We start from the raw sequence: 26,414 nt of genomic DNA, 5'->3' as shown, positions 1-26,414 counted from the left end.
TTAAGACATATAAATGAGGCACTGTAAACTTAGAATGATCTGACAAAACTATAATATTGGCTTTTGATATGAGAGGCCTGCAAGCAGATGAGTCCTAAATACAAGTACATCAATGCCAGAAAACATTCACTGATGACTTATAGTATTTGTCTTAATTTCACTGACATATTATGTGGATGAACATCCAAAATGAAAAAGAAAGGAGGAATGAGTTTCAGGGTGCTCAACACTGAGGTTATCAGTAAAGATGAAAAAGGTAACAGTGAAATGTAAGTGTAACATTTCTATGGTAATGAAATTTCTAGACATAAAATTCAATACAGTTGGTTAATAGGCACCATAACTCTTGGTTTAGCTATTCAACATTTCTTTAAGATATTTATCAGAGTTATCCTCTTTTTAGATCTCAGCAAATTCATGATGCAGCCTAAAAATTTTTGTAGTAAGTAAAGAAAGCATGCAATAATATCATCTTATATAGATGTTAAAAATAATATAAAAGCACATTAATAATAAAGCAGACAATAAAAAATCCAGGATGGAATGTAACAATATTATGAAAAGGAAAACTGCTAATCACCATATGGCAGTGGCTTCAGCTGCCAGAGGCTGTGCGTGTGTGTGTGTGTGTGTGTGTGTGTGTGTGTGTGTGTGTGTGTGTGTGTGTGTGTGTTTTGCCCATTCTCAACAAAGGCCTTGTTGGCCAAAAGTTTATATTGTGATGGTCTTTCTGGTGTGCCTATCTGCAGCTCAGCATCTCCACTATATGGAGAATACCAAGTTTCCTTTTCATAATATTAATAATGAAATCAGCTTCATGTAGTGTGTTAACTGGACAGTAAAGGCCACAAGAGTTTGATTAAGGTAAATTTTAAAAAACGTGTATGTTCCAGCACAATTTCCTGAGAAGCTGCTAAAATAAGCAACTTTCTATGCAGAGCAATGATTTATAAAGTTCTCTTTTCTCATATTACACAGACTCATCTGAGTCTCTAAATATTTAATGATGAGGAAGTTTATTGCCACAGTCATTAAGAGCAAATTAAATTGATCCTTTAAAAAGCTAGACCCTACTCTCTTATCATTTTGCATAATCATTAAGTAAATTACCAGGCTGGCACAGAAAGATGAAGATTTACTCACATGCTACTATTTTAATATTAAAGTACATGAATTAAAAATTACTGCTCACTGCAGTAGTGCCAAACTAAATTTAGTTGTTCACTATTCCTATCTAAGTTTTTTAATAAGATGACAAAAAATGAAAAATCAGAGATGATATGAATAAAGTTAGATTGCTGTTTACCACACAGAGGAAGCATTGAGTGGCAGATGGGCACAGATAACAGTGCATTTAAAAGTACACTAAGATAATGGATAAAATCGTTCTTCAGATTTAGAAAAAACACCCACTCATTCATACACACAATATAGCCACTGTCATCTTCAGTTTCAGTGCACAGAGATGAAAGTGGCATGTTCATTGAGTTATGTGGGTATGAATGTGTGTGTGTGTTTTTCCAAATCTAATGAAGGACTTATCCTGCTTTTAAGTGCCTATCTGCTGCTCATTGACTCCTGTATGTGGTGACTAGCAAACTATCGTAACTCAAACCATCATTTCTAACAAGATATGTGCTTCATTTAAAATTAGTATTCTTCTGGCTCAAGCTAGTTTCTCTCCCAGTATTCCAGGAATTTAAATACATGGGTAAAAGGAGAAATCTTTTAGGAAAGATAGGTTTAAAATAAATGAAATAGTTTTGGAAGTATGAGTCCCAGAATTGTTAAAAATGAGATAGCTATCAAAATTAGTTGAAAAAAATGGTATTCATTCACCATCATTGATGGAATTTTCCCCAAAACAGTTTTTCATAAAATCGGTTTCATAAGAGGAAATTTCTATTTCTTACTCCTCAAAGCCAAATCAGTGGACTGAATGATATTTAAAAGCAATTATTTATTTTAAAAAATTCATACTTTTCAGTTTACACGTAAATATATGAGATCAGTTTATATATTTATAGTACTGGCACAATGAAATTTTGGAAAGTGGTGATTGTTAATACCTACTGTTTTCAAAAATCAGTTAGCTGCTGTATCACCATCAACTCATCATCTGCATCAACACCAGGCTTTAACTTTTTTCTTTTCTTTTCTGTTTGATGTGTGAACTGGGGCATCATTGGGCAGTCAGGCAGTACAGAAGTGCAGTCAGGAAATGCTCAGTGGGGAAAGGGTCTCTCCTCTAGAGGCTAGTGACTAGTGAGGGAATCTAGGCTAGCTAGGGAGCTGCGTCGAGACAGGCCGAGCGAAGGGGGCCCACTAACCAATGATGTGGTTCCAAACAACTTGTACCAGCCAATCACAATGTTGGACAGATTCAGGTCATCCAACATTATCTGAGCAACGCCCATGAAAACTTTCTTGCCCTCGATTCTCCCGTAGTCACCCCACACAGTCACCTGAAAAATATAAATAAAAGAAATTTTTTTACTCAGTGACATTAATTGTGGATTAGTATTATTTACTGAGGAATCTACCTTATCAAATAAAAATTTAAGGATAATGTGATTCATAAGAAAACTAACAGCAGTGTAGCAAAAATGATGACATAATTAAATGGTGAACAACGAGTTTCTGTAAGTGGAGTCATATTTAAGTAGTTGCAGTTGCAAATTAGATGCATAAAGAAGTCTTTGTATCAAAGTGTAATGGACAGTCAAATCACTCATTGTCTTGGGAGACTATATGCAGACAACATATATATATATATATACACACTCCTGGAAATTGAAATAAGAACACTGTGAATTCATTGTCCCAGGAAGGGGAAACTTTATTGACACATTCCTGGGGTCAGATACATCACATGATCACACTGACAGAACCACAGGCACATAGACACAGGCAACAGAGCATGCACAATGTCGGCACTAGTACAGTGTATATCCACCTTTCGCAGCAATGCAGGCTGCTATTCTCCCATGGAGACGATTGTAGAGATGCTGGATGTAGTCCTGTGGAACGGCTTGCCATGCCATTTCCACCTGGCGCCTCAGTTGGACCAGCGTTCGTGCTGGACGTGCAGACCGCGTGAGACGACGCTTCATCCAGTCCCAAACATGCTCAATGGGGGACAGATCCGGAGATCTTTCTGGCCAGGGTAGTTGACTTACACCTTCTAGAGCACGTTGGGTGGCACGGAATACATGCGGACTTGCATTGGCCTGTTGGAACGGCAAGTTCCCTTGCCGGTCTAGGAATGGTAGAACGATGGGTTCGATGACGGTTTGGATGTACCGTGCACTATTCAGTGTCCCCTCGACAATCACCAGTGGTGTACGGCCAGTGTAGGAGATCACTCCCCACACCATGATGCCGGGTGTTGGCCCTGTGTGCCTCGGTCGTATGCAGTCCTGATTGTGGCGCTCACCTGCACGGCGCCAAACACGCATACGACCATCATTGGCACCAAGGCAGAAGCGACTCTCATCGCTGAAGACGACACGTCTCCATTCGTCCCTCCATTCACGCCTGGCGCGACACCACTGGAGGCGGGCTGCACGATGTTGGGGCGTGAGCGGAAGACGGCCTAACGGTGTGCGGGACCGTAGCCCAGCTTCATGGAGACGGTTGCGAATGGTCCTCGCCGATACCCCAGGAGCAACAGTGTCCCTAATTTGCTGGGAAGTGGCGGTGCGGTCCCCTACGGCACTGCGTAGGATCCTACGGATTTGGCGTGCATCTGTGCGTCACTGCGGTCCGGTCCCAGGTCGACGGGCACGTGCACCTTCCGCCGACCACTGGCGACAACATCGATGTACTGTGGAGACCTCACGCCCCACGTGTTGAGCAATTCGACAGTACGTCCACCCAGCCTCCCGCATGCCCACTATACGTCCTCGCTCAAAGTCCGTCAACTGCACATACGGTTCACGTCCACGCTGTCGCGGCATGCTACCAGTGTTAAAGACTGCGATGGAGCTCCTTATGCCAAACTGGCGCAGCTAGCGCCATTCGACGGCCAACACCACGGTCCCTGGTGTGTCCGCTGTGCCGTGTGTGTGATCATTGCTTGTACAGCCTTCTCGCAGTGTCCGGAGCAAGTATGGTGGGTCTGACACACCAGTGTCAATGTGTTTTTTTTTTCCATTTCCAGGAGTGTATAATGTAAAATTATATTAACACCTGAATTTTATTTACAGAGCAAACCATCTGTTCCTCTTTTGTTTATGTACTTTTCTTTATCTTGTGCCACATAACAGGCTTAATAACACTGATATATAAATGGTGCAGATCATTACTATTAAGGACCGTGTTTTCACACATGCAGGTGATATCATTCTGTACCCTGCAATGCTAACATGTCCATAACTCTAGTCAGCATAGGATGGCCAAGATCCGCAAATTTCCATTACAACATTGGTGTAATTTCATGCTGTTTGTAATACGTCAAAGAAAATATTGTATGGGTATCATAGAAGAACAGAAAGGAGTCTTCACAGAGTGCAGTTTGTGCAGCTGTTTGTGGAAATGATTGTGATTGCATTTGAATCTAGGTAACGTGCGTGGATGGGATTTCATGGACTGAGGAACCATTGGGTGCATTTGGGAGAGGGTTTCCAGGAAGTTCAGAAACAACTGTTTACTGGCAGTATTCCCACAAAAGAAGGTGGTCCCACAGTTCACTAAAAGACATATCACATTAAATTTTTATTGACGTATGAGAAACTACATTCTCTTTCACATTGTGGGAATTTTCACTGAGACAGTACACAAAGTTTTTAAGTTTCCTCTGCAGACAAAACAGTGAAATCAATTACATGTTTAATGCCACTGCAAAATTTTAAATAACATTCAAAACATTGACTATGGCTACTGTGATGTCTTCAATAACACTATGATGTATGAGGTGAAATCCAAAATTTTCGGGACTGGTACTGCCATCTGGAAAGTACGAGTAGTATATCTTTGCACCGCTAGGTGGTGAGATCTGCATATCTGATGAGTCAGAGTGCAGAGTGGCATTCAGCTGGGAGGATGTGTTGTATGTCCACAGCAATTTCCGTAATACTCTGTGTTTGGTGTGTGGTGATTTTACAATGGATCCATGAATAGAACAGTGCATGTTTATCAAATTCTGTGTGAATATTAGGAAAAGTGCTACGGAGACCCTTGCAATGATTCAACAAGTGTTTCGGGGATAGAACATGAGCCGTACGTGTGTGTTTAAGTGGAAGAGCCTGGACTCTCCAAGGCCCAAAAAAGAGAGACAGGTGAAGAGCAAAGTGAAGAGCATGATCATTGCTTTCTTTGATACCACAGGAACTTTGCACATAGAATTCGTCCCATCAAAGCAAACAATGAATTCCATGTACTACTGTGATTTTTTGCAATGGCTCTGTGAAAATGTGCGGAGATGACGGCCTGAACTTTGGCGTCAAGGGAACTGGCTGCTGCTTCACAACAACATGCCCTGTCACACGTCCTTGCTCACCAGGACCTTTTTGGCAAAAAACAACATGGTGGTTGTACCCCACCCACTGTACTCGCCAGATATGGCACCTTGCGACTTCGCGCTATTCCCAAAACTGAAACTCAAGTTGAAAGGCCGTCGGATCAACACTCTAGAGAGGATTTAAGAAGCATTGCTGGCAGTGATAAACACCCTCAAAGAACAGGATGCAGATGGGAACTACTTTGAGGGTGATGATGACCTTTAGTCCAAAGGTAAGGTTTTCAACAGATGGCAGTACCAGTCCCGAAAATTTTGGATAGCACTTCGTATGCTGGAAATGCTGGCAATACTTTCCTATCTTGAGATGCAAATGACACTTGACTTAAAGATGCACGCTGTGTCAGATGCTGTTGATACAAACTTTGTTAAGCAGTTAAATGTTCCAGAGATAACATTCACCATAGGTATTACAATGTAAAATGTATATAAAGGACATTATCAATGTATTGTTTGTAAATAAATATATATAACTGAAAGTTGGTCATTTACTGGTTTCTAATTATTGAATTGAAGAAATTTTCTGTGGAACAGCAGGAATATTCAAAGAGAAACAACTTAAATCTGCATTGATTAACAGTACTGCTATCAGAGACTCTATTTTATGTGTGTGGACTGTCAAAGAGTCTTTCTTGCAGGAGCATATAGAGAGCTGTTGCTCAATTCCAGAAGAATATGCGATCAAGCACTCAAGAGATCTGTACCTAGTAGAGCAGTTCATAATGGGAAGGACCCTCTATGGCTAACAGTTTATGTAAAGAAACTTCTAAAGAAAAAGTGACTATCACAGAACAAATACGAGACAAGAGTTTAACAGCCTGTTGATGATGAGGTCATTAGAAATGCAGCACACACTCAGATTAGGAAAGGATGTGGAAGAAAGCAGACATGGCCCTTTCAGAGAAACCTTTCTGATATTTGCCTGAAATGATTTAGGAAAACCACGAGAAACCAAAATCTGAATGGTCAGGTGGGGAACTGAACTGCCATATTTCTGAGCATGAGTCTAATGACTCGCTACTGAATAATCTCACTTGGTCTGGACGTCTCAGGACAGCAAAGCAAAAGCAGGAGTTCTAAATTCCATTTCCAGCTGTTCCTTAACAAAAAATGATCCAGGAATACTGTAGCACACTGCGGAGACGAGATATATAGACATTGATGTTTGTGGTGTCGCTCTTGTAATCACAATATACTGAAGCTCCCTTGCCGAAACTGTGCCCAGAGGCAGGAAGAAAGTAGAGGACAGACCTATCTACAAGACAATCCAGGAAACTATTGTCCAATATCACTGATATACTTCTGTCGGATAACTGTGGATCTAGTGCTGAGCATTAAAAAGTATCTTGAACAGAATAACAACCTAATATGAAACTTCCTGGCAGATTAAAACTGTGTGCTGGACCAAGACTTGAACTCAGGATCTTTACCTTTTGTGGGCAAGTGCTCTACCATATGAGCTACCCAAGCATGACTCATGCCCCATCCTCACAGCTTTATTTCCACCAGTATCTTGTCTCCTACCTTCCAAACTTCACAGAAGCTCTCCTGTGAGTCTCAGTCCAGCACACAGTTTTAATCTGCCAGGAAGTTTCATATCAGCGCAAACTATGCTGCATAGTGAATATCTCATTCTGGAGAATAACAACTTCCTGGTAACAAGCATAGATTTTGAAAATGCTGGCCATGTAAAATTGGAATTGCACGTTTCTTACATGACATCCTGAAAGACACAAATAAAGGCAAACAGCTAGATGCAGTATTTCTTTATTTACAAACAGGATTTGACTCAGTACTCAACACTTATTAATGAAAGTGTGGTCATATGGAATATCAAATGAAATTTGAGACTGGACCGAGGATGTCATGGTACAGTGGACATTCCTTGTGATCTTAAATTTAGAGCCATCAATAGATGTAGAAGTAATTTAGAGGAATTGTATTAGGGAACATAGTATACATGTTATTTGTTAATGATCTGACTGAAAATATTAATAGCAGCAGCAGACTTTTTGCAGGTGATATACTGTAGTTATCTATAAGGAAGTATTATCAGAAGAAGGTACTTAAATATCTGATTGGAATCTGATATTATGTGGTGCCAAGATTGGCAATTTACTTTAAACTACCAGAATTTAAAATTGTGAACTTCACAAAATGAAAAAACTGTAGTATCCCATAACCACAATATCAATGATCCATAAACAGAATTAGTCAAATAATAGAAATATTTTGGGACTTTAATTTGTGATGGCATGAAATAGAATGTTCATATAGACTCAGTCATAGATATAGAGAGCATAGACTTTGGTTTATTGGTAGAATACTGGAAAAATTTAGTCCGACTAGAAACGAGGTTGCTTACAAAACACTTGTGCGACCTATCCTAGAACACTGGTCACATGTGCAATACCCACAGCAAATAGGCCTAACAGGGAAGGCCTGTACAGAGTTTCCAGAAGCAATGTTAAGTAGGATGTCTAGGAATAAAATACAGCACATTACTTATCACACTTTTAGCATCTACAAATTTAAAATTAGACTACTTACAATGCAGAGAGAGGTATTCAAGCAGTCATACTTCTAGCATTCCATCTGAGAACAGAATGGCCAGAAACTCTAATATATGGTACAGTGGGAAGCACCCTCTGCCAAGCAATTCATAATAGTTTGCAAAGTATGAATGTAGATGTAGTGTATTTCACTCCCTTCTGTGTCAAAGTTAGATCTCTTGGGCTTCATGTGGACCATTATCCAATGAAAATGTGCATATTACACTAAATTGCAGTTTCACTCATCTTGTTGTTGTTGTTGTGATCTTCTGTCCAGAGACTGGTTTGATGCAGCTCTCCATGCTACTCTATCCTGTGCAAGCTTCTTCATCTCCCAGTACCTACTGCAATGTACATCCTTCTGAATCTGTTCAGTGTATTCATCTCTTGGTCTCCTTCTACGATATTTACCCTCCACACTGCCCTCCAATACTAAATTGGTGATCCCTCGATGCCTCAGAATAAGCCCTACCAACCTATCCCTTCTTCTAGTCAAGTGGTGCCAAAAATTTCTCTTCTCTCCAACTCTATTCAATACCTCCTCATTAGTTATGTGATCTACCCATCTAATCTTCAGCATTCTTCTGTAGCACCACATTTCGAAAGCTTCTATTCTCTTCTTGTCTAAACTATTTATCATCCACATTTCACTTGCATACATGGCTACACTCCATACAAATACTTTCAGAAATGACTTCCTGACACTTAAATCTATACTCAATGTTAACAAATTTCTCTTCTTCAGAAATGCTTTTCTTGCCATTGCCAGTCTACATTTTATACCCTCTCTACTTCAACCAGCATCAGTTATTTTGCTCCCCAAATAGCAAAACTCATTTACTACTTTAAGCGTCTCATTTCCTAATCTAGTTCCCACAGCATCACCTGATTTAATTCGACTACATTCCATTATCCTCATTTTGCTTTTGTTGATGTTCACCTTATATCCTCCTTTCAAGACATTGTCCATTCCATTCAGCTGCTCTTCCAGGTCCTTTGCTGTCTCTGACAGAATTACAATGTCATTGGCGAACCTCATAGTTCTTATTTCTTCTCCATGGATTTTAATTCCAACTCCAAACTTTCTTTTGTTTCCTTTACTGTTTGCTCAATATACAGATTGAATAACATTGGGGATAGGCTACAACCCTGTCTCACTCACTTCCGAATCACTGCTTACCTTCATGCCCCTTGACTCTTATAACTGCCATCTGGTTTCTGTACAAATTGTAAATAGCCTTTCGCTCCCTGTATATTACCCCTGTCACATTCAGAATTTGAGAGAGAGTATTCCAGTCAACGTTGTCAAAAGCTTTCTCTAAGTCTACAAATGCTAGATATGTAGGTTTGCCTTTCCTTAATCTATTTTCTAAGATAAATCGTAGGGTCAGTACTGCCTAACGTGTTACAACATTTCTATGGAATCCAAACTGATCTTCCCCAAGGTCAGCTTCTACCAGTTTTTCCATTCGTATGTAGAGAATTCGCGTTAGTATTCTTGAGTCTGAGGGTATTTTACCTGTCTCATACATTTTGCTCACAAGATTGTAGAGTTTTGTTAGGCCTGGCTCTCCCAAGGCTGTCAGTAGTTCTAATGGAAGGTTGTCTACTCCCGGGGCCTTGTTTTGACTTAGGTCTTTCAGTACTCTGTCAAACTTTTCACGCAGTATCATATCTCCTATTTCATCTTCGTCTAAGTTCTCTTCCATTTCTATAATATTGTCCTCAAGAACATCACCCTTGTATAGACCCTCTATATACTCCCTCCACCTTTCTGCTTTCCTTTCTTTGCTTAGAACTGGGTTTCCATCTGAGCTCTTGATATTCATACAAGTGGTTCTCTTTTCTCCAAAGGTCTCTTTAATTTTCCTGTAGGCAGTGTCTATCTTATCCCTAGTGATATACGCCTCTACATCCTTACATTTGTTCTCTAGCCATCCCTGCTTAGCCATTTTACACTTCCTGTCGATCTCATTTTTGAGACATTTGTATTCCTTTTAGCCTGCTTCATTTACAGCATTTTTGTATTTTCTCCTTTCATTAATTAAATTCAGTATCTGTTCTGTTACACAAGGATTTCTATTAGCCCTCATCTTTTTTACCTACTTGATCCTTTCATGCCTTCACTATTTCATCTCTCAAAGCTACCCATTCTTCTTCTACTGTATTTCTTTTCTCCATTCTTGTCAATCGTTCCCTAATACTCTCCCTGAAACTCTCTACAACCTCTGGTTCTGTCAGTTTATCCAGGTCCCATCTCCTTAAATTCCCACCTTTTTGCGGTTTATTCAGTTTTAATCTACAGTTCATAACCAATAGATTGTGGTCAGATTCCACATTCGCCCCTGGAAACGTCTTGTAATTTAAAACCTGATTCCTGAATCTCTGTCTTACCATTATATAATCTATCTGAGACCTTCCAGTATCTCCAGGCTTCTTCCATGTATACAACCTTCTTTTATGATTCTTGAACCAATGCTCTGTGCAAAATTCTACCAGGCGGCTTCCTCTTTCATTCCTTAGCCCCATTCCTTATTCACCTACTATGTTTCCTTCCCTTCCTTTTCCTACTGTTGAGTTCCAGTCATCCATGACTATTAAATTTTCGTCTCCCTTCACTATCTGAATAATTTCTTTTATCTCATCATACATTTCATTAATCTCTTCTTCACCTGCGGAGCTAGTTGGCGTATAAACTTGTACTATTTTGGTAGGTGTGGGCTTCGTATCTATCTTGGCCACAATAATGCGTTCACTATGCTGTCTGTAGTAGCTTACCTGCATTCCTATTTTCCTATTCATTATTAAACCTACTCCTGCATTACCGCTATTTGATTTTGTATTTATAACCCTGTATTCACCTGACCAGAAGTCTTGTTCCTCCTGCCACTGAACTTCACTAATTCCCACGATATCTAACTTTAACCTATCCATTTCCATTTTTAAATATTCAAACCTACCTGACCGATTAAGGGATCTGACATTCCACACTCCGATCTGTAGAACACCAGTTTTCATTCTTCTGATAACAACTTCCTCCTGAGTAGCCCCACCTGGAGATCCAAATTGGGGACCATTTTACCTCCAGAATTTTTTCCCAAGAGGGAAAAATTATGGCTGTAGTTTCCCCTTGCTTTCAGCCGCCGTTCTCAGTACCAGCACAGCAAGGCCGTTTTGGTTAGTGTTACAAGGCCAGATTAGTCAATCGTCCAGACTGTTGCCCGTGCAACTACTGAAAAGGCTGCTGCCCCTCTTCAGGAACCACATGTTTGTCTGGCCTCTCAACAGATACCCCTCCGTTGTGGTTGCACCTACGGTACGGCTATATGTATCGCTGAGGCACACAAGCCTCCCCACCAATGGCAAGGTCCATGGTTCATCTTATAGAATGAAATTTCACTCTGCATCTGCAGTGGAGAGTGAACTGATATGAAACTTCCTAGCCGATTATGTGACCTTATTGTAATGTTTGTTCATCTATGATTTGGTCTGTATTTGGTGTTTTGGTGTCACTGAGTTTCAGTTCTTATTTAGTATACTTGTGCCATCACTGCTGAACAACCCTTTAAAATCTTGGGAACATCATTTGTGTATGAGGTTTGGCTAAAGAATAATTGGACCGATTTTTCAGCAGACAAGCAGTGCGAACCTCGAGAACAAATGCTACATGTTTGAGGCATTTTTGGGCTGCAGATACATAGTCTGACACAAATGAAGGGCAAGGCCCAACTGAGGGCTCAGCAGGTGAATGGGTAGTGGGTATGGAGAGGGAGATCCTCTCCATATCCACTACCCATTCACCTGCTGAGCCCTCAGTTGGGCCTTGCCCTTCATTTGTGTCAGACTATATGTCTGCAGCCCATTGAAAAAATGCCTTTTGTTTTGAAACAGTAATGGATAAATGTGAAATTTTTATTGAAACTTGGGAAGTCCACTACAGAGGTGCACTCTTTGTTGAAACAAATGTACAATAATAATCTCTTTCACATAATCAAGTTTTTGATTGATTTAATCAGTTCAAAGAAGAACAACATGAAACTGAAAATGAGTCATGCCCAGGACAACCCCTATCATCAACAACAGACAAAAACATTGAAAATATTGGAAATTTAATCTACACACATCAAAAAAAGTTTTGCATCACCCCAGTTCCCAGTTCCCAGAATTCCTGAAGATAGACGTTGACTGTGGGTATTGTATCACAGACAAAGTCCCTTTGACTGGTCAGAGATGTCACTAAACCTGCCCAAGGATGTAAACAACCATGCATGAGAAGTGCCTATTAGATGGAGGGGGTCCTACAGCCAGTCAGTTCCAGTCATACTATCAGGAAGGAGGTACATGGATCATGTTGTCTGTAGTTCAACTATGCCTAGATGGTCAATACCGCGGTTTGATCACATCTGCATTGTTACTTTGTGCCAAGAAGGGCTCTCAACAAGGGAAGTGTCCGGGCATCTCGGAGTGAACCAAAGCGATGTTGTTCGGACATGGAGGAGATACAGAGAGACAGTAACTGTCAATGGCATGCCTCGCTCAGGTTGCCCAAGGGCTATTACTGCAGTGGATGACTGCTACCTACGGATTATGGCTCGGAGGAAACTTGACAGCAATATGTTGAATAATGCTTTTCATGCAATCACAGGACATCGTGTTACGACTCAAACTGTGCGCAACAGTCAACATGATGCTCAATTTCACTCCCTATGTCCATGGCAAGGTCCATCTTTGCAACCATGACACCATGCAGCGCGGTAAAAATGGGCCCAACAACATGCCAAATGGACCGCTCAGGATTGGCATCATGTTCTCTTCACTGATGAGTGTCGCATATGCCTTCAACCAGACAATCATCAGAGACATGTTTGAAGGCAACCCAGTCAAACTGAACGCCCTAGACACACTGTCCAGAGAGTGCAGCAAGGTGGAGATTCCCAGATGTTTTGGGGTGGCAATATGTGGGGCAACGTATGCAGATGGTGGTCATGGAAGGCACCATAACGGCTGTACAATACGTGAATGCCAACCTCCGACCAATAGTGCAACCATATTTGCAGCATATTGGCGAGGGATCCATCTTCATGGATGACAGTTCGCATCCCCAGCGTGCACGTCTTGTGAATGACTCCCTTCAGGATAATGACATTGCTCGACTGGAGTGGCCAGCATGTTCTCCAGACATGAACTCTATTGAACATGCCTGGGATGGATTGAAAAGGGCTATTTATGGACAACGTGACCCACTAACCACTCTGAAGGTTCTACACTGAATCATCATTGAGGAGTGGGAAAATCTGGACCAACATGCCTTGATTATCTTGAGGATAGTATGCGACGACGAATACAGGCATGCAGTAATGCAAGAGGATATGCCACTGGATATTAAAGGTACCAGTGTGTACAGCAATCTGGACCACCACCTCTGAAGGTCTTGCTGTATGATGGTACAACATGCTATGTGTGGTTTTCATGAGCAATAAAAAGGGTGGAAATGATGTTTGTGTTGATCTCTATTCCAATTTTCTGTACAGGTTCCGGAACTCTCAGAACTGAGGTGAAGCAAAACTCTTTTGATGTGTGTATAAAGACATTCATTGAGCATTTGTGTGATCGTTGATATTGTAAGAGTTGAGTAAGGAGAAAACAACCTCTGTTGTGGAAAATCATGTCATGGATTGTGAATGATAACAACACCCCAGCCATTACTGCATTGATTGTCAAGATGTTATTGGCTAAGCATGGGCCTCTGTTTTGGGACACTACTGACCATATCTTGCTCTGTGTGACGTTTTCCTGATCACAGAAGTGAAATCTGCTGTGGAAGGAATGACATTTGAAACAGTTGAAGTCATGAAAGAAAAACTGTTGGAGACCATGAACATACTTTCAGGAGACACTTCTTTGAACCATGTAAAATTCACATGGAGTAGAGTAAGAATGGTGGAGGGGAGTATTTTAAAGGGAATAGATCATGAACAGTAGTGAGCTTGGTACCAAACCTTGTAGAATTTCATATATAATATTTACCACTAGTGAGTTTTGCGAGGCAGTGATTCATTCTGACCCTCTTCTCCTAGAACACTTGAGCAACTTTCCCATTCAATGTACCTGGAGCCAATGGCAAAAGAAGAACTCTAAATATATTTAAGAAACTGAACTCCAAGACAGGAGATGATTTAATACCTAATTATCTAATAAAGCATGTGAGTGAAGTATTAATTAACCCACTTTTTGATACAGCAAACTCCTCATTCAGGGATACAGTACTTCCAGGAAAATTAAATATGAACAAAGTAGTATCAGTATAGAAGGAAGACAACAAAGGTGGCCCAAGTAACTACATATCAGTATCTTTAACATTAACATTCTCAAAAATAACAGAGATTCTTATGCATAGTAGATTGCTTACATTATTCAGGAATAAAGGCGACCACTCTATGAACAGTAGATGCATTGGGGTGTCGGCAGGCACACACACCCATGCATGTAGCTACGTTGTGCTGGCTGCATACACAGTGCCATAGTTGCAGTTATGCAGGTGGAATGGGATCTGGTTACGTCAGATGGGAGGGGTACAGGGAGAAAGAAGTGGGAAATGGGAGGAGGGGTTGGGGACATATAGCTAGTGGCTCAGAGGGAGACAGTAGGTGTGCAGGCTAGGAAGGTGGGAGGAAAGGAGGAGGTAGAAGGCACAGGAAATAGGCATGCATTACACAGGTATGGAACTGGTGAGGTGTAGCATATGATGAATATGACATGGAGGCATAGACTGGGAGGGAGTGACAGAAGAGACAGAGCAGAACCTGCTGGGTAAAGGGTGTGGGTACAGTGGATTAGTGCAGATTGAGGAGGTGTTTCGAAATAAAAGAGTCAGAGAAAATCAATGTAACCCTGCATTTAAGCCATGGATTACCCAGGGCATCAAAATTTCATGTAAAACAAAAAGAGAATTGTATGCCTCAGCCAGACAGTCTAACAATACTGCAGTGATGGGGCAATATAAAGTGTACTCTAAGATATTAAGGAAGGTGATTCAGAAATCTAAAAGTATGTATCTAAAAAAGGAGATTGACAAATCAAATAACAAAATGAAAACCATATGGAAATATGTTAAAAGCGAGACAGGGAAAAGCCTATCTGCCAAAGAAGTGATTAGCTTAAGAACTGGGAGCCTTTCAGTGAATGCTCCCAAAATGGTGGCTAATATCTTTAACAATCATTTCCTAACAGTCACCAACCAAATGGGATGCCAGGGTTCTGTAAAGAAAGCTACAGAATACTTGCATAACACCTTAACTAACAAAATAGGTGAGATGCATCTTCGAAAAACTACAGTGATAGAATTATAAAAAATAATTATGTCTTCAAAATGTAAAAATTCTGCTGGAGTTGACAACATTTCCAGCAAGTTACTGAAATACTGTTGTAAAGAAATAAGTACAGTCCTCTGCCATATTAGTAATACATCATTGGAAGAAGGTGTTTTTCCCAACAGGCTAAAATATATGCTTATATGACCAATTTATAAAAAGGGAGAAAAGACTGAGGCTACAAACTATCGACCAATTTCATTACTCTCAGTTTTCTCCAAGGCACTAGAGAAATTGATGCATAGCAGAATGGTTGAGCATCTTAGTAAATATAACATCCTCAGCAGTAGCCAGTTTGGCTTTCGGAAAGGGCTATCAACCATGGATGCAATTCATGCCTTTGTTGACAATGTTATGGAAGCCATAAATAATAACATGATGATGGTTGGAATATTTTGTGACCTGTCAAAAGCTTTTGACAGTGTAAGTCACCATATTCTCTTGAGTAAAGCCAAGACCCTAGGAATGGGTGGAACCGTAGGGACGTGGCTTGAATCCTATCTGTGTGGTAGAAAGCAGAAAGTAATCGTGGAAGGACTGCATGGTGGCCAGGTACCTTCAGAATGGGGCTCCATTACTGCAGGAGTACCTCAAGGTTAAGTATTGGGCCCACTGCTCTTTCTAATATTTATATATGACTTAGCACTACGTACAGAATATGAGAAAATACTCATGTTTGCTGATGACACCACTTTATCAGTTAATAATCTCTCCGGGAATGTGTCAAATGAGGCTGTAAATAAAGCTTTTGCAGATTTGACAAACTGGTTTGAAACCAATGGCCTTACAGTCAACCTAAAAAAGACAAGTTACATTCATTTCTCTTCTAACACAAATGTTACAAATGAAATGAACCTAAAAATGGGTGAGCATGATACTTTGAAGGTTAGTCCTCCAAATTCTTGGGTCTGCATATAAATAGCAAAATGAAGTGGCACCACCATATTCAAGATCTGTGCAAAAGGCTAAGCTCAGCAACGTTTGCCTTAAGAATAATTTCAGACACTAGTGAAATGAGCACAATAAAAACTGCATATTTTGGCTATTTTCACCAACTTATGACCTATGGTATAATATTTTGGGGAAATCAACCAATAGCAAAGTAAGTGTTCCATGCACAGAAGCAAGCAATAAGAATTATGTGTGATGTACATCCTAGACACTCGTGCAGGGATCTGTTTAGAGCTCTACAAATCCTTACAACACCTGCCCAATATATTTTTTCCCTGATGTGCTTTGTTTCAAAAAATAGCAAAAAGCTCATACCACAGTTATAACACCCGAAGGAAACTGAATATCCATTATGAGCTAAAAATGAAAAGTATGGTCCAGAAGGGGGTTTTATACAGTGGCACCAAGATTTTTAATGCCCTCCCACTGCACATTAAAGAACTGGTTGGAAACATGCCAAAGTTTAAAGAAAATCTGAAGCAGTTCCTTTTAGATGAATCTTGTTACAGTATTGATGAATTTCTTAGCAAGAATGTATAGAATCTCTTGTTTGTGCTTAAACCTTACTGCGTGACCTCTACAATTGATTAATCATACTCTGTAAGTACAGTGTAACTTAATACAATACCCAAATTTATGCATGTCTGTATATGATGCCTGTATAACTTAAGAACAATACTTAATTTTATGTATGACTCTATATTCTTTCAGATGTCCTGTATCTTAACTAATATGTAAGGGTATATGCTAAACTTCACAGTTTCTTTAATCTAATGATAAGATCAATGTATCTGTGCACAAAACAATAATCTGTAAAAAACCTTGACTCATTCTACATCCAGGGATATGTTCCCATATGGATCTATGGAACACGAAATAAATAAATAAATTAAATAAATAAATAAGGCCAGGAGGATTATGGAAGTGAAGGATGTGTTACAAAGATAACTCCTGTCTGCGTAGTTCAGATAAGCTAGTGTTGTGAAGCAGCCATTGAACTTGAGTATGTACTCAACAGTGTATTGTTCCACTGGGGGTTAACTTTGTTCTTGGCCATTCATTCTCATCGACAGCTGTTGTGGTCATGTCCACAGAGAATGCTATGCAGTGATTGCAATAGAGTTGGTATATGACATGGCTTCTGTGCTACAAATCCCTCAAACCAAATCCAAAATAATCCCAACATTGAAACTTGCCTCTCAAAGTTCATGCCATCATCCAACCTGATCCTATACTGCAGGATTAGCACTGCTGAAAGAGGGTATTGTGGAGTCATGGCTTACCCACAGCCTGAGGGATGTTTTCAGAATGAAATTTCACTCTACAGCAAAGTGTGCACTGGTCTGAAGCTTCCTATCAGATTAAAACTTTTTGCCGAACTGAGACTCAGACTCAGGATCCGGTTCCACAAGTTTCACAGGAGAACTTCTGTGAAGTTTGGAAGTTAGGTGGTTCCCAAGGTCAAGGCTCTGTCTGGCACACTAAACAAGAACTGAAACTCAGTGACACCAAATACAGACCAAATCGTAGATGAACAAACATTACAACAAGGTCAATTGAAGTCTTAATAATGCAAAGACTCATACGATTCACTTTCAGTCAAATAAGCTTGACTTGCTGCTATCAGAAATATTTACTACAGTAAATGAACCCATTTATTTAAAGTTATTAGAGGTCTCACTGGTTTATGAGCTAAAGTGGATTCAACTAATTACAACACAAAAACTCAAAATGTTTTGCACTTAAAACTGTGTCTAGCTGACTGAATGAAAACAAGGCTACAATCTTGTTTTCTATACTTTCACTTCCAGTTGTCAAATTGAATTATCTCCCAGGGAAACACAATTACAGTAAAAAAAGTATTAATTCAGCCAGAATGACTGAAGAGGATAATGTGTAAAGCAGATGACTGCACATCTGGCAAACTATTCTTTAGATATTGGGGAATTTGTACACTACATTTACAACATTTACCCTCAGATGGAATTTCTTTCTGACAAAAAGTCTTTTGCCACTGAACTGTGATTCAGATAATCAGAATTCAAAAGACTAAAAAATATGACTCTAAGAAAACAACACCAAAAGCTAAAAATATGACTCTACTAATATAACATCAAAAGCTAATTACATCTCAGTGCAAATCAACTGAACCAGCCAGGGTAGAATCCAATGTAGAGTGCAGATGTTTGTGCCATGTAGTCAAAATATATATTACGGATGATATACAGACAGACTGACTATCAACAGACAACATTGCTCAAAGACTTGAAAGACCTACTGGCTTACAGTAAGTACGCAAATCTGTCATGCTGATTGAAGGTTCTGAGATTGAGAGGCAGTCAGATCTGGCCTGAGACAAGTATGAGCATAGCACTATTTGCATGTATCACCAAACCCATTAGGCCATAGCAGGTTATTGGATTATGGATAGGGAGACCCTACTGCTATGTGCGAGTTTCTGGGACATTGGTATTCTGGCACAAGTGAAAGAATACTAGATTTAGTGGACTGAGGGAAATGAGGTAATGGCTTCTGAACATTGGCCATGCCAATATACTTCTACACCCATGCTTTGCTACACAAATTTTGGCTAGATTCTTCTATAACTTAAATCCTTGAACTGTACTGACTTAGTTCATTTTCAATAAACAATAGCATTACTTCAAGCATGCCAATAAACTACTACCTTAATTCATCGCTTGGCAGGACACTTTACTGTTGATGGGTTTATTTGTAGAGTAGAATTTCCGCATGATATTTCAATAATTTTACATTGTTCCAGTCTCTAAATTGCATTCAGTTACTTTATTTATTGTAATATTGTTCTGCTGCATTCAGCTTTGCTTTACATATTATTGTTCATCAAGTTAACATCACACAGTGTTTATCTCATCATCTATTCTACAAAGGAAATAACAAGGTGGCATGATTGCACTGATAAAGAGATCATGTAGAAACAAAGAGAGACAATGAAGATGATTCAGTTTGAAGCACTCTATGTCAGCAATGTTATGTTCCAACAAGAGGTGCAATTGACAGTTGTTCTGAATCTGAATGTGATTTCTTAAAAGAAAAATTCATATGGTATTATTGGCTGGGAAACACCTTCTTTGATTGTTTGGCCACCTAGTCTTTTCATTTGACACCACTTCCGTTACTTATGCATTGGTGATGATGAAATAATGATGAGGACAACACAACACCTAGTCCCTGAGCACACAGGATATTTAGCGACTTGTGTCACATATCCTGACAACATACCATAACAAACCCTGAATTGGGGAGATCTTGAATGTGGTGTGTTAGCTTTACTGCATGCTTAATATTTTCGACCTTTTCAGTTGTGATCTTGAGATGTTTAATGTTTTTTGTATTTGTTCAATCCACACAGCATTATGAGTTCATCCAAAAAAACAGTGGTGATCTATAATGTCATGGATCCTGTGCTGTGATTGGCTAATAGAAGCAAACCGACCAGCTTCTGTATTGATTTAAGGATTTGTGAAGCTAACATACTATATTTGTTGTTTTTCATATTTATAGTTGTATATACTGAAAATATGCAGTTTAAGTATTCATTTTTAAGGAGTTTAAGTACACATTTTTAGTCAAATTTGTTGCGCTAAAGTGACAGAAAATGTTACATCATTGCTAAACATGTTACTGTACATTGCTCAGTTGAAATTTCATATATACCCTTGCCTGGATTTGCAGTGTTTTAGTGTTTGATTGATGTTTAGAGAGGATCTGGGTGCACCACGTTCCTTTAATTTCTCCATAACCTAATTTTCCAGATTTTTGCCTAGTAAGCTGAAGGCTGAATTAGTATTGTGCTGTTTTAAGACTCATGGTATGCCACAGTTATCCACATCAAAATAAAACTCACAGTAGCTCTGGCACAATACGTACAAAAAGTGAAACTTGCCAATAATTTACCAGGTGGTCATAATTAAACTGGTGGTATTCCGGAGCTACAGTGCAGCTGTATGAATTGTAGGATGCAGAAACATCACAGGCATGTTAACTAATCAGTGCACTTACGGAGTATGCTTAAAAAAGTAATAGCTCCACTTTCTGCTCCCAGATGAAACTATGGCACAGTAAGCAGACGGAATGTGGTGCAGGTGCAGGAAAAGGGGAGGCATGATCAAACACTTTTTAACCATGGTTTGGGCATTTTTTTAGGATACAGATGCAATTTACAGGAAGTATTCAATATAGTCTCTCAACTCAGTAACATGCTGCATCCTAACACACCACGGTCGACACTTGCTCACAGCACATCCAGTGTAAGCAGAGTGATATGTCATCATATGCTATCCTTAAGACCAGGAGGAGTCCAGATTCATCCCTGATATACTGAGATATATAATCTTTCAGATAGGCACACAGCAAAAAGTCACATGGGTTTAGTTGGGGATCTGTAAAGCCACACATCTTGAAATTGTCTACAAGATTTCTTGAAGCAATACTTTCACCTGCCAAATGATATGAGGTGTTGCTCTATCTTGCATGGGGGGGGGGGGGGGGGGGGGGGGGGGAAGGCTATGGACACAGATGCGTTCTTGCAAAGTTGGAGTCACATGTTACATGTTGCATAAGGAGTTCCTTATAATGTGTTGATGTCATTGTACATATAGCAGGCTCACAAGGTATCATTTTCTTGAAGAAAAATGGAGTTTGACTGAAGGAGCTTGTGAAACCTCACTAAACTATCTTATAAACTCAGTTCAGTGAATGTTGCTGCACAACACGTTGTGGAGTAGAACCCTATTGGTTACAGTTCTGGGCATTCACAGTACCATGCAGAGTAAAATGTGGCTCATCTGTCCAAAGAAAATTCCTCAGATACATGTAATTGATTTATATGTGTGCCAAGAAATGAAGAGCAAAGTCATGGCATTGTATCCCATCTTGAGGCTTCATTTGGTGCACATTCTCAATCTTGTAGGAATACCAGTGTAAAACATGTCACAAAATCTTTTGAACTACTGACCAGAGGAGAGAAAATTTCCATGACACAGCTCAAGCATTGGCTGCAGAATTTGAGGCAGGTGCTGCGTAATCAACTACAGCAACTTCATCAACAACTGCCAAGGGAATGGGTTGCCTCCCTTCCCAGCTGCACCAAACTAATTCATTTGTTTCTTCAAATTTCTTGATCGTATTCTTTAACCAATTTATTGACTAGGGGTCTCTTCATAGTTGTTACTGTCAGCAATATTCCCACAATACAGCACTGCTGTTGCTGCCATTCTGATAAAACAACTTTACCAGCAGTGCACAGTCTTTATTCTCAATATCCATTGCATTTTGCACAGAAAATTTCAACCTTTTTAATCCTTTACATCAACAGTCATTTCACCAAAGAAATCAACACATGATGTCAAGCAAAATACAGTATACTTATGTGAAAACAGGAAACATTTTACATTCTGATTGCTTATGCCAATATATTTTCACCTGATGGCAGAAAGTAGAGCTATTATTTTTTTCAGCACACACTGCAACTGCAACAACTAATGAAAATACCTACAATGTTTCAGCAGTTTGCGATGTTTACAGCTGCGCTTGAGACACCGTCAGATTTATTATAACCACTTGGTACTTTACACCAAAAACACTATGAGCAAGCAAGGAAATTCTTTGCCAATAAAGGTAATGGGAGATGTTTGCAAATTTATTTCCTCTAATCATTAGTGAAACTCTCACCAGGTGGTGTCACTCATGTTACCATATTCTACTGCACTCTAGCAAGACATTTACAAACTTAGCATGCCTTTCCTATAGTTGACAGACAAAAACTATCTTCAGTATTAGTAAAACATCAATATTGAATGTAGACTGATGATGCATCAAAGCATAACAGAGACATACAGAGATATGGATTCATTTGCAAAGGTTGAGTCACTCTGTTGACTCCCTTTTGTTTTAAGCAGTGGAACACAAAAATTATGTGCCAGTAGGTAGAACATCCTTCGGTTGAATGAACTGAGCATCTGGGAGGTCCATAAGAGCTGTGCTCTGTAGAAGCAATGTCCTAAAACCTCTGCTAAAAGGAGCAAACTGGCATTTCAAAGCACAGTTAGAAGACTAATTATTACCTGTTTGAGGCAGGGTGGGGTGGGGGAAACTGGATATCAATCGTTCCAAAAGTGTTGACTGTTATTAAAATATGTATAGGAAATGTGCAAAATGATGCATCATGATAATTTAAACTCTGTAATCCATTATTAATAAATACATTTTAATATGTCTTTTAGGGGGGCTCTATTTCAGAGCCTTTACCTACAGGCTTAGCCTGCTACAGATCACATTGAAGGAGTTTCAGACAGATTACCAAAACTGGATTTAAAAATAAACAAAAGATATTCCATGGGAATCATTCAGCTCTATGCACCAACGAATTCACACTCTGATGAAGAGGCAGAAAACTTCTATGAAGAGTTACAGAAGTTTATAAATCAACTCAACTGCCAAACCAAGATAAAAAGGGAAGATTTTACTGTGACAGTAGACAAAAACTAAATAATGATTCTCCAGTGGGAAACTTTGGATATAATACTAGACTGAAGTCATACAATCATAGAATTTGTCTAAAAGAACAATGTGTGTGTTCTTAACATTTTTCTCAGATCAAACCATATACACTAGGCTTGGCAAGAACCATACATAACTAAAAGTGAAAGTGACAACATTTTATTAAACAATAAAGAAATTGTACAAGATTTAACAGTCCAAACCACTTTCCAATTTAAAGTGTTCATAGAATTGCAAGCTGCAGAGTACAAATAGACCCAAAACTAGGAAAAAGGACACTCCCCAGGCAGAAAAACAGATCATAATGATTAAACCATGAAAAGGAATGTGTAGTATATTAAATTAAGCAACAGTTTCAGTATCTTGAAAAATGAAGGTTATACAGACATGTACAAAAAGAGAAAATTATTTAACAAAAGTACTAATGCAAACAACAGAAGATTTTACAGTACAAGAAAATCAAAGGAGAAGAAGCTATCAAATGTAATGAGACAGGTATTAAACAGAAACTAAGAATATCAAGCAAATGATAATAGATATGTGACAGAATACACTGAATTATACAGAACTATTAAAAATGTCTTCACAAGGACCTGAAAATATAAAATGAAATGAGGTATGAGTGGTAACAGTAAAAATGTAATGAAGCCAAAAACTGAAATTAGTGTAGGATACATTTCACATTATAGCATATAAAATGATAGTTGGTAAAGTAATGAACCATCCTAAGATGTCTTTAAATATTTGTATAATGCAACACAACAATGAGAAACATGGTTATTTGCTAATGAAGTTAATGACATTTTGGTGGTAATGTCAGATTATGTGAACAGAACTATAAAGAAAGGAAAGGTTCCTAGAGATTTAATTAGAAATGATTAAAGCTGGAGACAAAGTGATGTAAATGCAACTTGCAAAATTGTTTGCAGAGTGAATAATTCATTCTGAAAACAATTCCACAGATTGTGGTCATCCCATTTATGTGCAATATCCTTTCTTTCAGGATTGCTAGTCCACCAAAGTAGTTTGGAAAGATGGAGAGTGGTACTGATCGAAGTAAGGCTGTGAGGATGTATCACAAGTAGCTGTGAGGATGCGTCACAAGTACCGGTAATACTTAGGTAGCTAGCTTGGCAAGAGCATTGCACACAAAAGCTAAAATACTTGGTTTGAAACCTGATATACAGTTTTAATCGGTCAGGAAGTTTCAGTGTTTTGACCATACAGCTCTGCAGGGAAGAGGGCAGACATGACACTAAAATATGGTGTTAATTCATTCCATTTTTCATGGACAGTCACATTTTTTTCCAAAATATCCCACTGTCCCAAAAGTTTCTTTAGGAACACCCAGACGTCCCACATGTTTGTGATTCTGTTTGGCTAACGTCTTTTACACTACCAATTTACCATACACATATAATGCACAAGAAGTGTGACTTGTACTACTTGCTCTACAATGTTTGTTGAGTTTCTGTTAATGTTTCACATATTGGTAGTGCCGATCATGTCACGTCATGTTTAAAATTTGTTTAGACAGTAAGAATTTTGATTTCCATTGTGGTAAGAAGTTTAAAGTAATTTCAACTCGCCTGTGTGTGTGTGTGTGTGTGTGTGTGTGTGTGTGTGATGCAAAGATAAACTCCCATGCTCATTAAATTTTGTTAATACAATTTGTTTCCCATTTTTTTCTTTAACTGTCCCACATGTTTCTCTAAAATGGAATGGACAACTAACACTGAAAGGTACAGACTCACCAGCTTTCACTACATAATGTACATTCTTTCAAAATTATAACCAACTGTAATGTAGCAGAATCGGACAACATTTCATAAAAAGTACAATATCAAACCTCCTGATGAATATGATACTACCAAGAGAAGTTTACGTGTAGTTACATATGTGCAAGAGCTTGAATTGTAATGTTTTGGATTAGTGTTTTGATGAGACTAAGTCAGCTTAAGATGAACTGTGATCAATTAAGATGAACTGTAATTAATTTAAAAAGATATTGAACCACAAACTAAAAATATGTCAAAAATAATGTAGAAAAAAAGCCCAATTTATCGTTCAGGGAATTCATATGTAGGAAAGTGATAGTTAAGTATGGCATAGCCAACTTTGAAGAGACAGGATTTATGTTAGGGACTAAAATCATATTTTATTTGTGAAGTGGTTTACAAAAATAATTAAGACATTGCTATAGATGAACATTTCATCTAATTTTGATAGGAGAATTTAATATTCGGACATGATGTTTCAAAACATTTCAATGATTTGTAAATTCAAATTCCAAATCCAATTTTGTAAAAGTAGCAAAATCTTAACTGTGAATTCAATTAACTTCAGCTCAAACAATGCATATTGTAACTTTGTAATTGTTGAAATCTATGAAGTGCTACCCAAAAATCTGAGAATTTGGTTGCACCAGTCAAACCCATAGCAGTAAACACTCTGCAGCTAAATGTCTTGAGGTACTGTGGCATGAAGTTGTGTCATCTTTGGCACATGCAGTTTTGAGTTGTAGTGGTGTGTGTCAGGATGTGTTTCAGTGCTTCTGTGAATTGTGAAATGGATAACATGAAGGGGCAATGGATTTGCATCAAATTCTGTTTCAAGTTCAAGAAAACTGCATGCTGACAGAGGCATTTGGTGAGAGTGCACTGAGTCAAGCAAGAACATTTGAGTGATGTTTGTTGACAGACTTGGGATGTTGTACAATATATGTCAATGAATTCTAACCAATTAACTGAACATGAGACGAATTGCAGTGAAGATTTCCCTCACCTTCTTGGCATTGACAATGAAACCTCAGAATTCAGATGTGCACTGATCTGCAACAAAGAGTGCAAGAATGTCCAAAATTCTTATCCACAGGCATTACATATGATGAAGCTCAGGTCTATGGTTATGAACCTCAAATGAAGCAGCAATCATCACAATGGAAAACACAATCTTCTCCAAGGCCAAAAAAGCTTGAAAAGCATGCAGCAACATGAAGTCAACACTGATCATTGTTTTCAACATTCGAGGAATAGTGCATAAGGAGTTTGTTCCACTTGGTTAGACCATCAACAGGAAGTTTTACTGCAAGGTTTAGAGGTGACTGGGGGAAAATGATCAGTGCAATCAGCCAGAGTTGTGAAAAAATAAAGACTGGTTGGAATCAATGGGTCCTTAACACCCTTCACACTGCAGACTTCCTGCAGAACTTCCAAAAATGGGAACAACACAAGGATCATTGCATACATGTCCAAGGCAACTACTCTGAAGATGAAGGAAGACATGAGAATGCAAGAATAGTTGTCTGATTTTTACAATGAAATTTTCAGATTTTTTTGTAGCACCTCATATATAAGTAGCAACAGCAGTAGCCAAAGTTAGTTAACACAGTTTCAGTTTTGTACGTCTGTCTACAAGATGTCTTACACACAATGCCCATGTCAGCTTTATCTGTGTTGTGATGAATAAACATATTTCAAAAGT

General features: G+C 38.9%; 1 protein-coding gene across 1 annotated transcript in view; it reads right to left on the bottom strand.

The window, feature by feature from the left end:
• The window catches only part of LOC124594764 (regulating synaptic membrane exocytosis protein 2), a 1,241,912-nt gene that overhangs the window by 111,325 nt on the left and 1,104,173 nt on the right, over positions 1 to 26,414 (bottom strand). Inside the window, exon 22 of the mRNA XM_047133151.1 lies at positions 2,331 to 2,465. Within this exon, the coding sequence (XP_046989107.1) occupies positions 2,331 to 2,465 (135 nt within the window). The remainder of the gene's footprint in view (positions 1 to 2,330; positions 2,466 to 26,414) is intronic.

Source organism: Schistocerca americana, chromosome 2 (genome assembly GCF_021461395.2).
Source record: "Schistocerca americana isolate TAMUIC-IGC-003095 chromosome 2, iqSchAmer2.1, whole genome shotgun sequence".
In the NCBI taxonomy this organism is placed as follows: domain Eukaryota; kingdom Metazoa; phylum Arthropoda; class Insecta; order Orthoptera; family Acrididae; genus Schistocerca; species Schistocerca americana.
The sequence above is the reverse complement of the archived record's forward strand: the minus strand, read 5'-3'. Positions and strand labels throughout refer to the sequence as shown.